We start from the raw sequence: 17,421 nt of genomic DNA, 5'->3' as shown, positions 1-17,421 counted from the left end.
TCACAGTCTTGTTTGTTTTTGCTTTTTGAAGTTGTTCTGTTTTATAAAGTTGTAGCTTTGGACAATGAAAAGTTGATAAGTTTGGTTCAAGAGCATGTTTGATTGTGGGATATGCGAGACAAAGGTATCATCGTTGTGATGTTTAAAGGAATCTGTGAACAAAGATTACCTAATAATGAATAACTAATTTAGTGGATATTTGTTGAAGGTATTATTGTAATAACTAATTTAGTGCATATCTGTTCAATCAATTTTCAAAATCTCAATATAATCATTGTTTATGAAAAATTTTGGTGACTATGATAGTAGTTAATTCAATAATTGGCAACTAGACTGACGTAAACGGTTCCAATGGACGACCATATTTGGCCGAATTAACGGCCGGGAGATTCGTCCAATCCAACGGCCGAACTGATCGGTTGAATACGGTTCCAGTGGACGGTTACCCTGAAGGAAACTGGGGCACCAGTGGCCGGTGTTGGTGCTAGCGACTGGAGATCCGAATTTTGGGCTCCCTAGTGTTATGAATTCAATCAGAAATAATGAACTGCGACTTTACACTGTATGTAATTCGGGTCTAATGTTCTCGTAATACTGGTTGTCTGGGGTTCCTAGTATTGTGAATGAAATAAGAATCAATGTCCCGCGACTTTATAGTAATTCGGGTCTAATGTTCTCGTTGTAACGATGTAAACGTTGTAACACGCTTTCCAGTAAATTATTAATAGTATTCTGTGACAAGAAAATAAAAACTAAAATGTGTAATTCTGACTGTAAACTTAAAACAAAGCTATTCACAAGAATCTAATAGTAGGATCAGTTAGTGTTATTGTACTTAGTATATGGATGATCCATTTTCACCCTTATCGGCTTTTTCCAAGCTCCTTATTTTAGGATCTGCAGAAAAATTTGGTTGAGAAAAAAGTGGTTTTTGTTCAATCATAGGGAAAATATAGCTTATAACGGAATGGAAAAGCCAATGAGGGTGAAAAGTGATCACCTATACACAACATAATAGAACAATTTAATCCACCCATTAGTTTAGTATGTGAATATTTCCTATTTTAGTGATGATAATAATGACAAATATTGCTTCTATGTTTGGTTTTGAAGCATCTAAATTTGAAAATCTACTTTGTGGAAGTATTAATGACTGAAAATTTTGTGAAGTGAACAACTACAAGACTCAACCTATTTCGGACTAAGTGTAACCTTATCTAAATTTGGGAGAGGAATAGCACAAGGTTACCTTTTTTCCCCTCCCTATCATTTTGATGATGTACTTATTGTATGAATCAATAATAAAAAAAGTTTAAGATTTTTTTTCTATGGTCTAATCAAGCTGAGTAAGCTTCGTATTTCAAATTCTTGAATCTAAAGGGGCTCATAATCGGTCGACTCTGGTCTCCGCCTGTTTCTGACCAATTTCTTTCTAACCTAATTGGACTTGCTGACTGCTCCTGCTGTAGTGAGGTCCTTGTTATAATGGCAGCATTTGATTAACATAGTTGTTGCTACCCTTGCCTATCATTCGACACAGCAAAAAGCATTATACTTTTCTAGCGTTGCCAGTTCTTTTTTACAATGTAGAAATATGATTACTCAACAATATATTGAAATTTATTATATCACTGAAAAAATTATCTCCTTGATGAATAAAAAATTATTGATTGGTTTTAACAAGAATGAACAGTGAATATTACATCAGATATGCCGGTATCAGCTATCTTCTATAGAAGGCAGAGAATCGGCAACGCTGTTGTCCTTTCTTTTCCACTGACATTATAACGTGGAACTCACCATAGCTCAGTATAGTCCTAACTCAGAACTTGTTTATGTTCTCTTGAACCTAATAGTTCCCTATCATGGCAGACAGATAGAAATAATGCAATTGCACTATTCCTATTATACAGATTATGCAAGTTATTCTTCATATTTAAAAAAAAATGTAAATTTAATGTGTGGGAGGAGATGATGTGGTATTTCTCCATAATAAAAGGATATGGTATTTCTCCATAAATACCATATGTGGTATTTCTCCATAATTTAATGTGTGGGAGGAGATGATGTGGTATTATTCCATAATAAAGAAAATTACATTAATATTGTCAAAAGCACTATGTATTTTTTTTAAACTTGATCAGCACCCAGATTTCAAAGTAAAACCTGCCAAAACCTCAGCTCTGCTGATGTTTTCTATCAGGGATGAAATGAACGCACCCCCTCCCCCTTAAATTCAGTAAAAACAGCTTCCAACCCCCCCCCCCCCACCAACCATGAACATGGAACCAAAAATGTTCATAATTAATACTGCTGAGCTGACATCTTTTTGGGACCCCCCAACATTAGATGAAATGGGAAAATTTATATTAATAATCTAACATGGTGAGTAGGCCCAGTGGCGCACAGAAATTAATTAAGGTGAGGGGGGCTGACTGGGGGTCCTTGGGCCAAACAACGGAGAACTTTCTTAAAATTCCTTATAAACACCAGTATATTAAGGCATTTTGAGATTATTTAATCTCTTTGAATGCAAGTTTTGAGTAGGAACTATAGGATTGATTGATATAGTGATTGCAGAGAGATGCAGTGAGTCGGTGATGCAGACACTGTTTACACAGTTGGTGATCATGGTTATTTTAGAATAGCCCAATTTCTGTATCACTGTGCAAACATTGAGGGAAATAAATTTCTATCTCTGTGCAAACATTGAAGGGAATCAATTTTTTCCCATCGAATTATTGGACAGTTAGTAATAGCAGTAGGAGTTTAGTAAATATCGAATTATTTGTTATCAAACAAATATAGAACTGATTGTTATTTCATCAAGTTTCTCTCAAATCGTTGTGATGGATGATTAGATCAGTATGCGATCTTGCAATGTGTCCACTCATTATTGACGGATTTAAAAATGGAATGTTACTTTTTTTTGTTTTTTTAGGGGGGGCTACAGCCCCTTTAGCCCTCCCCTCCTCGTGAGTACGCGCCTGAATACCTATAGAATTAAAGTGAAATCAATACTGAGAAACATAAACAGGCCTTTCAATTAATGATGCCTGAATAAAAATATACAAAAGTGTTACAAATAAGTTTGTGGTACGGTAACTTTCTTCCGAATCATGTTCGGTTGTGTATATGATCTTCACTTTAATTCTGAAAGCGTATGACTTGATTCAACGATACTTAAAAGTACTCTTAAAGGTCTACACGTTTTCAACTTCCACACTAATTTGCATATTTTTCCCATTAATAAGAATAAAGTTTACGAGTAATTTCAACTCTTGGCTCATGCTTATGTAGAACACTTACCGCATCCAACTTGTGAGAATAAATGTTGAATTATAGCCTATTGGGTCTTTCGGTGAAACGAGAAGATTTCTGTAGGTGACTAATTCTTTAAGATTTTTTTAATTCAATGGTCATAAATGTGTGATTTAAAAATACCATTCACTGCACAATAAGTGAAAAACTATTTTCTTTATAAAATCAGCTAAATAATTTCCTTTCTTGGAATATATTAAATTCTCAAGTTTCCCATGACATTATTGTTTTCTATCTTCATTTCATATCTAATGTCAAAGTTGAGTGATAGAGAAAGCCCTAACTCCGCCTAATAAAGATTTTTTTAATTTAATTATTAATTATGCATATAGTTTATTAGATAACATTTACAACTTTTGTTTCTTATTAGCCGGTTCATCGTTGGATTCGTCATCGTCATCTTGTTCATTTTTTTGAAAAATAGTTTCCGGTTGAGTCTTACTGTAAGCTGGCGTAATCCAGTATGGGTCTTCAGCTGCAGCCTTGGCGTAGCGCAGGATAGCTTCCCGAGGATCCTGGTCGTCTTCTATTTTCTTGCTGAGACCCAGATTCCGAATAACATAGGAACTGAGAGTGCTTCCAGAAGCGGCCACCCTTCCTCCCTGTCCAGATTTTATGGGCAGATCAGGACGTTGCGATTTGATCGGGTCCAGACGTTCTTTCTCCAGTTTCTTCCGGTTAGACTTGGGCTTGTCTTGTCGGAACATTGGCAGGGCGTGAGGTGTGATAATCTGCTGGGCTGACACCACCTCCATCTGTTTAGTTTTAGTTCGAGTTTTCTTAGCGCACAGTTTCGCTCCTCTCATACTCTTCTTGTCATCGTAGTAAATCTTCACAGTACCATCTCCACATCCAACAAAAATCTGCTGCAACCTCGGATGCCAGAGCATGCGAATTGTATGTGAATCCGCTACTATCACATCTTTAACTGGATCCAACGTTTTACCATCGAAGAAAAATAGTTTACCTTCATTCTCACCACGATCTAATGACTTTCCAGTCATAACGAGTGAGTCGTCTGGACTGAACGTGCAGTCTGTTGTGCTGTAGCGCGAAAATAGTCCTTTCACAACGTTGACAGGTTTTTTAAATGCGCGTAAGTCCCATAACTTGAGTGTTTCATCACAACTCCTTGACACAAACAGGTTTCCTTGATAGGAGAATGAAATACTTGAAATTTCAGAGCCTTGTTGGTGAGCATTGCGGAGAAGTTGAGATGTGTTGACAAACATCTTTCGGTAATCCCACATCTGTATTGAGCCATCAATGCAAGCGCACACTACCAGGTTCCCATCTCTACTGAAAGTGCAGGTGGTTGGCGTTGTTTTCAAACCATTCTGAGCACGACACTTGATGACATTCTTCTGACTGAACGGCTTTTTCACATCCCACAAACGGCAGGTGCTGTCTTCAGAGCTGGTTAGGAACTCGTCGCGGACTCGAGGATGCCAACAGCCTGATGTGAGTGGAGCAGTGTGTCCTTTGGTTCTCGACATGTCGGCGATGTATTGGTCTCCTTTCACACATTCCATCAATTCGTGGCCATCTCTGTCCAACACTTTGGCTTGAGACATACCTGAGACTAGCAGTATTGTGTCGCCAGTTGTAGAGTATTGGAGACCTTTGATTGGATGATTGCCACAAGGATTCATTGAACGGAAGCTTTGGAGTGTATTGTCCATACCAGCAAAATCCCAGAACTTGACTTCATAATCGATAGATCCTGTAGCCAGTCTAGCTCCAGCCGGGTCCACTGCTAGGGCGTTGATAGCTTTATTACCATGAGCGATTGAAATTTCACATTGTAATGGAATTTTCAACTTTATATCATCCTCTTCATCATCATCATTATCATCCTCCTCTTCCTCGTCACTTGACTCTTGATTTGAAGAACTTATTTTGAGTTTATCAATACTGGGCTTTGATTTTTCTTCACTGATACGTTTAGGTACTGGTGGGCCAATGAAGTCATCTTTAGTCGATTTAAACTGCTGTGGAATTGGTGGTCCAATAAGTTCATCGTCTTCTTCTGATGATTCATTTCCTCCAGTTTTACTTGATTTGTATTGTTGTGGAATTGGTGGTCCTATAAGTTCATCGTCTTCATCTGATGATTTTTTTCCTCCAATCTTACTTGATTTGTCTGTGGTCGATTTGTACTGTTGTGGAATTGGTGGTCCTATTATGTCACTGTCCTCATCTGATGAATCTTTTTCTTTGGTTTTACTTGAACCTGTTTGATTTTTAGATGAAATGTCAGCCGAGTACTGTTTAGGTACGGGTGGTCCAATGAAATCATCACTGCTGTCCGAATTGTCTGAGTCCGCCATGATTTGTGTAATTCACAAAAACTATTTCAATATTGTTACTAGAATTTATATGTAAATGCTATGATATGTTACCTGTTTACAAACGAATAATAACAAACCTATTAACTTGAACAACAACACTATGTTTCTCAACTTTTCACTGCGTCAAATAATTCTGATAGTTGAAAGATACTATTTTTAAACTATCGTTTCACTTTTAGTTATTTATTTATGTCTTCAAAGCAAATAATCATAAACATAACTGTTGATTAGTTGATTGTTTTCATTTGCTAAATTGCTAACCTCAAATTCTTTTCGTAGAAATGTCAGATCTAAGATTTCATTGGTTTCTAGATATCGTCTTCGTTTGTCACCTCTACCAAAGTTTAATTTCCAATGAATTTAATCTAATTCAGTTAAATTGTTCGTTTTAAACTTATTCGCTGTTTATATTTTAGAAAGAGTAGCTGAAAGAAGAAAATCAATACTCTTTCGTTTGCAAAACCAGGACAATGACACTTGAACTTGATTCGAGTACGTAGTTGAGCTGATGACGTCATTAGTCCAGCCACGCCCGCGAATTTTGAAAGTTCAAAACGTACAAAATACGAACTAAACAGTATTCGTTCTCACATTAATATCAGAATAATGTTTTACGTAATAACCACCGTGGAATAACAAAGTAATTTGTTATACTAGATTAAATATTAAAACCGTACTAATTTGTTGCCTTATGTTGAATTTTATCGTATAATTAACTCAACTATAAACTTTTCATTTTAAACCTTATACTATAGTGAGGTCCACGTTATAATGACAGTAATTGATAAACTTTGATGTTGCTATCCTTGTCTATCATTCAACAAAGAAGGTATTACTATCCTTTTATAGCTCCACAACGATGCCAAATCTGTTTTTGGCCATGTATAAATATAATTAATTAATGCAGAGGCAAGGCAACGCTGTTCTTCTATCTTTATCCACTATCATTATAACGTGGACCTCACTATATGAATTTGTATTTTTTCTCTAAATTATTGATTTTTATCCTTTTCAAAAAATAAACTTTCACAAATGTGAGCTAGTTGAAAAAATATTAGCTGTTGTCCTTTCTTTTAATAAATCCATCACTTTAATCGTTGTCGATTGAAAAAAAAAGAATCATGAGATCATTCATAGCATAAGTTAATTGGATTTAAGTATTGCACTTTATAATCACCCCAAATTAAATCATAATTCAAATAATGATAATTGGCGCTTCAGTCTCAATCTCACCAAAATTAAGCTCCAGTTCCTCCCCCCTTCCTGAATAAATTTGGAATTCCCTCTCCCCGGAAAAAAGTCGTCAGTCGCCATAAACCACTGTCGACCTTCCTTTTGGGACCCTCCAAGTTTTGGAACACCCCCCCCCCACCACAACAAATTTCAATGATGCGTCCAACCCCCCTACCTGTAGGTACCCTTGCGTTATAGTATTTCCATAACATACATCATCATTTGGTTCATCAATAGCCATCTATTTAGTGTATTACCTATACATTTGCCATGGTTCAACACTTCTACTTTTTACATCTAAAGTTCGAAACACAATATGATATAATTATCAAGCACTCTTTTATTTTATGAAAATACAATTAGTTTCAACTCTTAGTGCGGGTTACACAAAAGCCGGTTAAATTTGAACCGTGATTAATTCCACGAGAACCAATCAGAGACGCCGTCTTTTTAAAAACGCCTTCTCTGATTGGTTTTTGTGAAATTAATCACGGTTAAAATTTAACCGGCTTTTGTGAAACCCGCACTAAGAGTTGAAACTAATGTGCTTTCATAAAATAAAAGGGTGCTTGATAATTTTATTATATTGTGTTTTGAAGTTTTAGATGTAAAAAGTAGAAGTGTAAAATTTAATCGGCTTCTGTGCAACCGGACCTTAGATACATTTTCAATATTATATTCTATTGTGTTTTCAATACTATCAGTACCACTAAAAATAAAAGTGAGTATAAATTCTTTACTTCTTCTACTGTCACTATTTTATGTATTTTGTATTTCCATTATCATGTTTACTCATATTGATTTCATCTTGTTTTGCAGAGATTATGAATGAAGCGGTCAAACAGAAAAAGAAAACTGGAAAAGACGTGGAGTGGCGAGTGTTGGTGGTCGACCAGCTGGCCATGAGAATGGTCTCAGCTTGCTGCAAGATGCACGAAATATCTGCCGAAGGCATTACCAGTGAGTTTATTTTATCTATATTTCATTTCATCCACTGACCTACTCTTAGACCAGTTATAGAATAGAAACGGCTCATTGTATATTCATACTGAAAGTCGATGAAGCCAACATCTACTGCCAAATCCACCCACCTTGATGTCACAACAGTGACGTCACGCATCGTATAGAAATAATTACATTGTTGTTAAACAATGCATTGTCGTTAAACATAGCTTGTTTTCCATAGCAGATTGTTATTTATTTATGTAATTATTATTTATGAAAATGGTAATCTCCTGCGCAGCATATAATTGCACTGAAATTTTTAGGAAAAAAGTGGAATATCTTTTCATGCGTAAGTTGAAATTTATACACATAAATATTGTAAATTGTAACTGTAATATTATCCTTGGTTATGATGTGAGTGAACTCATTGCAGCATGACAATAAATTAGTTTTGTAGGCTACCGTACCTTATTATTTTCAAAACACATAACTTTGAAGCCGATATCACATAACACATTATAACTTAACCGATATTGTTTTTGTCCGTAGCTAGAAATAACCTAAAAACACCATGAATCTGAAATAGACACAATCTGAAAGTTTTCCATACGATGCGTGACGTCAAGATGGGTGGATTTGGCAGTAGATGTTGGCTTCAGAGGCTAGACTTCCCAGCGTGTCTATTCTATAACTGGTCTAAGGACCTACTAAAGGGATATATGGATTTGTCAAGGTTATACCACAAGAAAATGTGTGCTATCCACTTCAACCTCCAACTTGAGGTTTTTGAAATGAAATGAAAAATATTTTATTCATTCAAAACGCTAGTTCGCCTCCATGTTGCACATTGGGTAACGCTAAATGGACTAGCATATAATGGCGGTCAGACAAACTTGTTCTCCTGACCAAAAACTGCACAACATCTTGAAGAAATTAATAAAATATAAATATGGTGTATATGTATTACATGAGCTTCATATGTGTTGTGTATCTGCCATACGCTTAATACATAATAATAATAATAATTCATCCAAAAAACAAATCTGTTTCTTATCATCGAAACATAGAAATTTACAGTAATATAGCCAACTGCCCCACGTTTCCAAATATTATACGTTGAGTATGTCTTGATGGCCATACCCTACAAACCCTGGACCCGAAGACCCAGTAGATTGCATGTCATGTAAGTGACAAACGCCCTTTTAATATAATAATTTAACATAATGATAAGGTTCTTTTATATGAATGAATAAAACAAAAAACGCCTCGAGGCCTAGCGTGTGTGGGGTGTAATACTCATTGAACTCCTCCACTGAATATGCACCAATTGACAGAAGCTCCCTTCTCAATTAAATTCTGAATTTCCTCCCTGATAATTCTTTTAAGTGGGATGCCAGGTTTTACATTCGAATACCTGAGCTCCGTACACCTCGTTCATACATGCTACTCCGGTGCGCATCCTCTCTCAAGTGTCGAGTGTCGAGCTTTCAATCTTTATCAGTATATTAAGCTACGTTTACACTATGTAGCTGGAGAGATGCACTATGTCTACAGAGCAACACTATGTAGCTATGTAGCTCTGCTATATAAAATTTGAGCTACATATATCTCTGTCAGATACATATAGCACTGCTAGATTTAGCTCTGCTATAAGTAGATTTAACGCTAATTTTATGTAGAAGAGCTATAATTAACTTTGATGCCATTACTTGTAGCAGAGCTACATATAGTTTGGAAAAAAACAGTATTCACTGCTCAGTTCCCAGCCAGATGCCGAAGAAGAAGGTAGTTCTTGCAGCAGTCGCTGCTTTCACCGCAGCTACTGTGATATTTTCAGCACAGAGAAGAGAAAAAAGATGTTGGATAATTTTGTCTCTATTCCAGTCAGATGCACTCTCCATCATTGCACAATAATATATAAATCAAAAATAAATTGAATGAAAAATACTAAGAAATTGTCAAAAAAACCCTGATTTATTTTGACAATTTCTTAGTCTTTTTCATTCAATATGAATAATTACCACAATATCAACTTCTCAACTACACAGAAAGTCAAAAAGAAATGCTCGCAATGCGCAGTAACCTACTAGCACTCTGACAACAAATGAGTACAGTATATCTGGTGTAAACCCAGCAGGCACTAAACAGCTGCAAACAGCAGTAGACAGCTGCGGCAGCCTTCCTTCAAGGACAGAGCAGCTACATCTAGCTCTGCTATAAACAAAAATTGATGTTTACCAAAAATGTTGGATATCTCATTTTCTGCTATATAGCTGAGAAAATAGGCTTAAAACTGCTATATAGCAGATCTCTAGTGTCACTTTTTAAACTTATAGCAGAGCTATAATAGTGTAAACCTAGCTTTGGAAAAAAATACCTATGAACAGTGTTGGTCCTGCTAAACCTGTAGGTGTTCAGCAGGTGCCATTTTAAAATATGATTATTGTACAATGTTTCATTAAAACTAAATAGAATAAATTACAATATATTACTAGAGTATAGTAAATTGTACTAAGGGTGCATAGTTCCATTAAAACTCATGGGAATAAAATACTCGCTAAACCGGGTATGTTCAATCTATCGATGATTTATTTTTCTCAAAAAAAACATTCATGAAAAAGTCAAAACTAAAACTAACTTGAATCTAAAGAGAAAAAGTGACAGTTTAAAATTATTTTTTTACAGTAAACTCGTTTATACTGTAGCATGCTAAATCTATCAAATATGCTCTCAACAATTCCTTGAATTTTGATCTATCAAGTTCATGCCTTATGCAACCTGGGAGACAACCAATAAATTTTATTCCCATGTACGTTGGACTTAGTTTATATTTTTCCTTATTGTGTTTCTTTATTGTAAAATTATTTTCATTTATTGGGTTGTAATTATGTATATCTACTAGCTGTGGGAATTTAGATTAGTTAGTTTTTATATATATAATATTGTCCTATAAATGTACAGGCTGTACACCGTCATGAACTTTAACTTACTGAAGAATGGCTTGCATGATTGCTCTCTATTGAGATTTAGAATTATTCTTATTGCTTCTTTTTGTAATAGGAATATTTTATTCAAGTTTGAGATGCTTGTTCACTGATACTGATGTGGAAATCTGCCTTAAGACAATAAATTATTATTGATATCGTTGATTGGTATCTGATGAAGTTTGATAGTGATTTTTCAAAAAAAACTTAAACTAAATTAAAAACTTAAACTAAATTAAAAACTAAATTAAAAACTAAATTAAAACTAATTCCTAACTACACACGTAGTTAGGAATTATTGTCAAGAAATGAAAGGAAATAAAATAAAATCGCTGAGGATATTAAACAATTTTTACAACCGTTAAATTATAATGAATTGATTTGAAAGAAGTAAAATAGAATAAAAACTCGGAGAATGGAGGAAACAGAAAAAGATTAGATAGAAATATCTCTATGATTTTTTCGCAATGAATTTCAAGTTTGTGTTTATTTATCCATTTTGTTAGTAAAAATTCGACTGAGTCACTGTCAATGTTGTTGAACCGTTCCATAATGAAACAAAAACACAGTCAGCTTGAAAATGTGGCCTGTGTGGTGACGAAACCATGGTCCTGTACCAAATAAAACTGTAGAATTTGACAACATATGTGTGTTTTTATTTCATTTTGTGTGTGTAACTGGCATATTTCAATTTCTTTCCAGTTGTGGAAGATATCCACAAGAAAAGAGAACCCTTGCCAACTATGGAGGGAGTGTACTTGATAACACCAAGCGAGAAATCTGTTCATGCTTTGATGAAAGACTTTGAAAGCCCAAACAGGGCTATGTACAAAGCCGCTCACGTCTACTTCACTGAAGGTAAATATTCATAATCGAATATCAAATCTGCATAATCAGTTTCATTGAAACAATAATCTACTTCAGATGATCTGAAATATTCCAATTCAATATTGATATTCATTTTCAGGTTCTAACTTTTTCTCTTCATTACGGTTCCTCCTTAAATGTTTCCTTGATCAACTACTTTGATATTGATCGAAATGTGTTGAACATGTCATGTTTTTTTACTCTAATTGGTACTGTGATTAAATAATCTACTCAATCTAAGTGATGTTTGTCACAAATTTGATGATTATCTGATTTATTTTATGAAATTGGGATGAAAAGAAGTTTTGGACTGTAGTCTGTTTCTTTGTCCTTACGTTGATTGTAAATGATGAATAAATAAATAAAGCCAACTTAATTTTAAACATGTAGTTCTGTCCCATTTTGAAGTTTTCAATTTTTTGTGTGATATAAAATGATGTATGTACTTAGTCTATCAGGATCAGAGAGTAGGAAGAGAGTAGGAACCTTTAATGAGGTCCGCGTTATAATGGCAGTGTTAGAATAGCAATGGTATTGTTATCCTTGTCTATCATTCAACAAAGCGGATAGTGTTATCTCTTTCTCGCTTTGCTCTGTTGCCAGATCATCTTATAACAATGTAGAATTGATAACTAACTACAAAATATTTAATCTTAATTATGAAAATGTATTATTAAATTATTGAAAAATATAATTTCTTGCTTAATAAAATGTAATTGATTATTTTGAACAAGAATGAACCGTTAATATTACAATATCGGGGCACCGAGCTTCGCTCGTTATTTTTATTTATTGATAAACAGAACACAATAATTCTCTAAAATGATCGTGTTTATATTTCACAGCTGGCTATACGTCATCTTATGAATTTCGGGGATGCGATATTTTGATTTTTCACATACTCGCTCACTCACTTTTTTACTATCCACAGCTGTTTCAGCCAAGGATGAATTATCCTTTTAATGTCGTTCAGCGAGTTTTCCCAAGGATGAGACCTAGTGCAATCGAATATTCATATCATAAACCTACTATGTTCCAAATTTCGTGAAAATCGTTAGAGCCGTAACATAAATAACCAGATATGTAAATACAGAAATTGCTCGCTTAATATAATAGGATCAATAAACCTGTATCAGCTACCGTCTATAGAAGGCATTGACAAGACAGAGGATCGGCAACGTTTTTCTCCTATATTTCTCCACTGCCATTATAACGTGGACCTCACTATAATAGTAATATTGTAAAAGGCAGATTCGTTGAAACTTTTGTTCGGTTTTATTTACCGAAATCATTAATATTGTTAAATGTGGCCGAAACATTATTTGTACTTCCAATATTCGAAATCTCTTGTTATTCATTATAGAAGAATAAATATCTTGATTAAACAATTTCATCTTGTATTCAAACACTGGCCTAAATTCTTGAGATTATCTTCAAACTGTCAGCATTTTCTTACAAATAACATCAATGCTACTCATTCACACAATACTGACAGTTTTAAGTGAATCTCACGATATACAGTTCTAGTCCAAGGATGATAAAAACTTACTTCGAACCAGTTTGGTTTATTTTTCACACTTTGATAATGTTTTCCCCCAATTTAAAAATCGGTACCTTTTGAAAATGATTATCTTTCAACTAATTTGCAATTAGTACCTTCTGAAAAATCCACTGTTGCTTTGAGATTTAAGGTTGACTTGATGTGATATGTCATGTTGGTTCGAGTAAACAGTAGCTTCTTTTCAGCATTCCTGATCAGTGGGAATCAAAACCTGAAGCCTTCAGAAATTTATAGAATTTATACGTATTTGAACATGTTCAAGTATTATCGATTCCTTCATAGTAAAAAAGTAAATTCGTATGGCTTTTGTTGGTGGGGAGTCCCTTGCGGGAAGGTCCCACCGCCTGAATATATAATTTGAGCCGTCAATGGGCCTTACGACTGTCATACTTCAGCCGGGACCGACTGTTTAACGTGCCCATCCGATAACACCTTCATAGTGTAATGTAGCCGATTATTTGACATGCATATTCACAATCCGTGAGCACCATTGTTTAAAAATTAAAAGTGTCGTCGACGGTGAAAATTCGATGGCGAGTAAAATTGGACTGAAAAATGTATGCCTCTTGGCAGTCGGTTACGAGGACGGGACCTGGAACTATCTACAGCAGATAAACGGGCCCGACAGTTTCATTTCAACTGTTTCAGTTAAACAGTTTAATTTTGAGTTTCAAATTAGATTAAATAAATTATCAAGTACTCCAAGATATGTTTTGTCCTTTTAATTATAGTTCATTTCTCATGAGTTATAGAGTTAGATCAATTTAACCTCTCGCAAGCCAAGCGATTCCCCCATTATAAATTGTTATGATAATGAATTAGCAATGAACTATCAAGCAACTGTTATAATCTCCACGCTGTTTTATTAATTGTTTATATGGAAATTACTAGAAATATTGAAAATGAGGAATTGTGAAATTTCAGTTTGCCCAGAAGAACTGTTCAACGAATTATGTCACGCACGTGTAGCCAAATATATTGAGACCCTGAAGGAAATAAATATAGCTTTTATAGCATATGAACAGCAGGTAATGTTGGAGAGTGATTACAATTTTGTGGGTAATGGTCGGTGTCGTACTAACATATTCTTTCTTTTTTGAACTAATAAAAACATATTTTATGTTTGGACTACTAAAACATATTTTATGTTTGGATTACTAAAACATATAATATGTTTGGACTACTAAAACATATTATTATATGATTGAACTAACAATATGTGTCGTTTGTCAGTGTCTGTTTGGGCTCACCTAACATCATGTGAATCGCTTGGTGGTATATCTATCTGTTCTAACAACAAAATCATCACAAAATAAAATCAGAATTATTGTAGTTTCAACTATGTTGCATTGTGAAAAATACATGAAAGCTATGTGTTACTTGAATTTGTGAGTGTTTGTGATACTTAGCACCTTCTTGGACAATGGAAAAGGCAGAATAAAAAATGTGGGTTGTAAAGTTCAAAAGTCAAATGAGTTTGATCACGTGTTTTTGGTCGATGTTTTCAAAAAAGGATTGAAACCTTGGTAATGTGTTTTTGGTCGATGTTTTCAAAAAAGGATGGAAACCTTGGTAATGTGTTTTTGGTCGATGTTTTCAAAAAAGGATTGAAACCTTGGTAATGTGTTTTTGGTCGATGTTTTCAAAAAAGGATTGAAACCTTGGTAATGAGTTTTTGGTCGATGTTTACAAAAAAAAATGAAACCTTGTTAATCTGTTTTTGGTCAATGTTTTCAAAAAAGGATTGAAACCTGATTAAAATCTTACTAGACAGATCTAATCTATCTCAAACAATATCAATCACCATACTTTTAAATAATTATAGAGAGCTAAGAATTTCTCTCTAAATTATGAAACCTCCATTCTAAAATAATGTGCATGGATGCAAATTGTCCCCTCATTGTTTTTTGACATCCTTTCCTTACTATAATAATATCTCTTACCACACATATAGTTCATCAATGTGTGATTATGAATAATACTTTGATGCATTCCAAAAACATCCTCACTGAAGTATGTAGTAAATAATTTATACGATCCTTTATCTGAATTTTCCCCTATAAGTAGTATCATAGAGAAACAATAGCATAAGTAGATATCCCATGGTATAGGGCGTTTATGTCGGAACTTTTACTGTTATCTCAAGCTGATAGTCCACTTAGTTCTTTCCTGTGGAGCTTTATGACGTTGTTAGTCTCTCATATTGTGCCGTTCATACAATCTCACCCGGTCAAAACAGTAAAAATTGACAATAATTGACAGTAATCGACTTGAGATAACAGTAAAAGTTGTGACATAAACGCCCTATACCATGGGATATCTACTTACGCTATTGTTTCTCTATGATAATACTTTGATAAAATCCAAAACCATCCTCAGTGTAGTAAATAATTTATACGATCCTTTGTCTAAATTTTCCCCCATGAGTAGTATTTTTCTATTATAAATAATTTGTATGATCCTTTGACTGAATTTTCCCCTATGAGTAGTATTTTTTGTTGATTGGCAATAGTTAAAAATAGTGATTAAATTGTTGGGAATATTTTTTACCAGTATGCCAGGAGGAGTTGTTCAATGAACTCTGCAAATCTTGTGCTGCAAGAAAAATTAAAACTTTGAAAGAGATCAACATTGCTTTCCTTCCTTACGAATGTCAGGTTGGTGTTCTTTCTATTTACTGTATCTTTGAACTCATTCATTAATTCATTCTACAGTAATTGCATGCTATGTAAGTTAATAACTTTTATGTCCTTCACCTTCACTAACATCAGACATCCGCTTTTGTAGTTACTTTCTTCAACTTGAAGTGAGTAAAATTATGTGCTATCTTTCACACATCCTATACTTGTTGCAATCCATCTTGTGTGTATAAATAAATAATGATGTATGCAATGTATTATTCGTGATCACAGTTTTATAGTTTGAAAACCCCAATTAGATGTAAGTAATTATGTAAGCTTTTTAAATGTGCCTCAATTGTTCTAATAAGTCTGCAATAGAATTTTTAAAGAGTTTAGGTTGTTTATTCTAATCTTATTTGAATTTTTCTCTCCAACCTTGGCCACCTTAGCTATACATACTTTATCCAATTCTAATCTATTAAGCTATACCATCTTAAGCTGCGTTTACACCAAAGTTATTTACAAAATGTTAATCACTTAATCCTTATAGATTCTATAAGATTGAACGGAACTTGACAAACACATACTTTCATCATGTGTATGATAAGTTATGTTCAATCTAATAGAATCTATAAGGACGGAGAATTAAACATCTTGTTAATAACTTTGGTGTAAACGCAGCTTAAGTTAATATTCAACTTTTATCTTAAATTTGCACCTAGGAGTAAAAGTAATATCAGAATAATACCACTATGTCCTCATCCTGGTTGATGAAATATACCTATTACAATAGAATTTTATCTTTTTGAAATGTCAATATATATTGAATGTCATTGCTCTGAATTCACCTTAGTGAGGAAAGTGAATCTAATTGAATTAAATTATCACAATTCTGCCATCAAGATGGATTTAGGAACGTCTATAGACAGCTTCTAGTTATTATATTAATGTTTATCAATCATTTGAAGTTCAATTTGATACATATCAAGGTATAGGCCTACTGAATAATCCTATTTAAAACAGCAAAAAGAAATCAACTAATGATGATGCCATGGGCACTGAAAATTGAGTTTTGTGTGAATAAAACTAGCTAAAAGTAGAAATGATAACATAATTTGTTTTTTTTTTCATTATGGAGAAATTCTACTACAACATCCCTGATAACAGTAGTAAATTTATTGGAAAAAAAAACAAATTTGTATGTTCCAAATAGTTGGATATTACGAAATTTCTCAATAAATTGGTTCATTGAAACGTTCATATTCTCTGTCCTATTAATAAAACATGCAATATCCACCTAAAACAAGATTCAAGTCTGTGCCAATTGATACTACTCAAAACTCTATGGCGCTCGGTTGCACAAAAGCCTGTTAAAGTTAAATGCCACGAGAACCACTCAGAGAAGCCTCATTTGCTGAAAAGTCTTCCCTGATTGGTTCTCGTGGCATTTAATCATGATTGAGATTTAACAAGCTTTTGTGCAACCGGGACATGGGCTTTGAGTTCAAGATTATATAATGGATCATTGTCTTGAATTT

The 17,421-nt window shown here is 34.1% G+C and overlaps 2 protein-coding genes and 1 non-coding gene across 6 annotated transcripts in view; 1 reads left to right on the top strand and 2 right to left on the bottom strand.

Moving 5' to 3' along the window:
* The window catches only part of LOC111053280 (protein ROP), a 49,155-nt gene that overhangs the window by 4,141 nt on the left and 27,593 nt on the right, over positions 1-17,421 (top strand). For 2 of the 3 annotated variants that reach the window (XM_039433213.1, XM_039433211.1), the window contains exons 2-4: positions 7,725-7,865; positions 11,537-11,692; positions 15,816-15,919. In XM_039433213.1, coding sequence (XP_039289147.1) covers positions 7,725-7,865; positions 11,537-11,692; positions 15,816-15,919 — 401 coding nt within the window. Of the gene's footprint in view, positions 1-7,724; positions 7,866-11,536; positions 11,693-14,186; positions 14,291-15,815; positions 15,920-17,421 lie in introns of all 3 variants that reach the window. The other variant, XM_039433212.1, reaches the window with a different exon arrangement.
* Positions 3,622-6,179, bottom strand: LOC111053275 (gastrulation defective protein 1 homolog). 2 transcript variants are annotated; one of them, XM_039433210.1, is made up of 2 exons: positions 5,444-6,072; positions 3,622-5,365 (listed from the first exon to the last, which is right to left on the bottom strand). In XM_039433210.1, the coding sequence occupies exons 1-2, from the start codon at positions 5,649-5,651 to the stop codon at positions 3,669-3,671; spliced, it is 1,905 nt and encodes a 634-aa protein (XP_039289144.1). In that variant the 5' UTR covers positions 5,652-6,072; the 3' UTR covers positions 3,622-3,668. The 2 variants fall into 2 exon arrangements, with proteins under 2 accessions (XP_039289144.1, XP_022195817.2); XM_022340125.2 differs by having other exon boundaries at positions 3,622-6,179.
* LOC120352579 lies at positions 8,914-9,055 on the bottom strand. The gene has a single exon (XR_005571935.1). It is a non-coding gene; the product is annotated as a U11 spliceosomal RNA (small nuclear RNA).

This window comes from Nilaparvata lugens, chromosome 7, assembly GCF_014356525.2.
Source record: "Nilaparvata lugens isolate BPH chromosome 7, ASM1435652v1, whole genome shotgun sequence".
Lineage (NCBI taxonomy): Eukaryota > Metazoa > Arthropoda > Insecta > Hemiptera > Delphacidae > Nilaparvata > Nilaparvata lugens.
Note: the sequence above shows the minus strand (reverse complement) of the source record. Positions and strands in the feature narration are given on the sequence as shown.

What these genes read in the sequence shown, in the direction of transcription:
- LOC111053275 (XM_022340125.2), bottom strand. Translation starts at nt 5,651, where the DNA reads ATGGCGGACTCAGACAATTCGGACAGCAGTGATGATTTCATTGGACCA.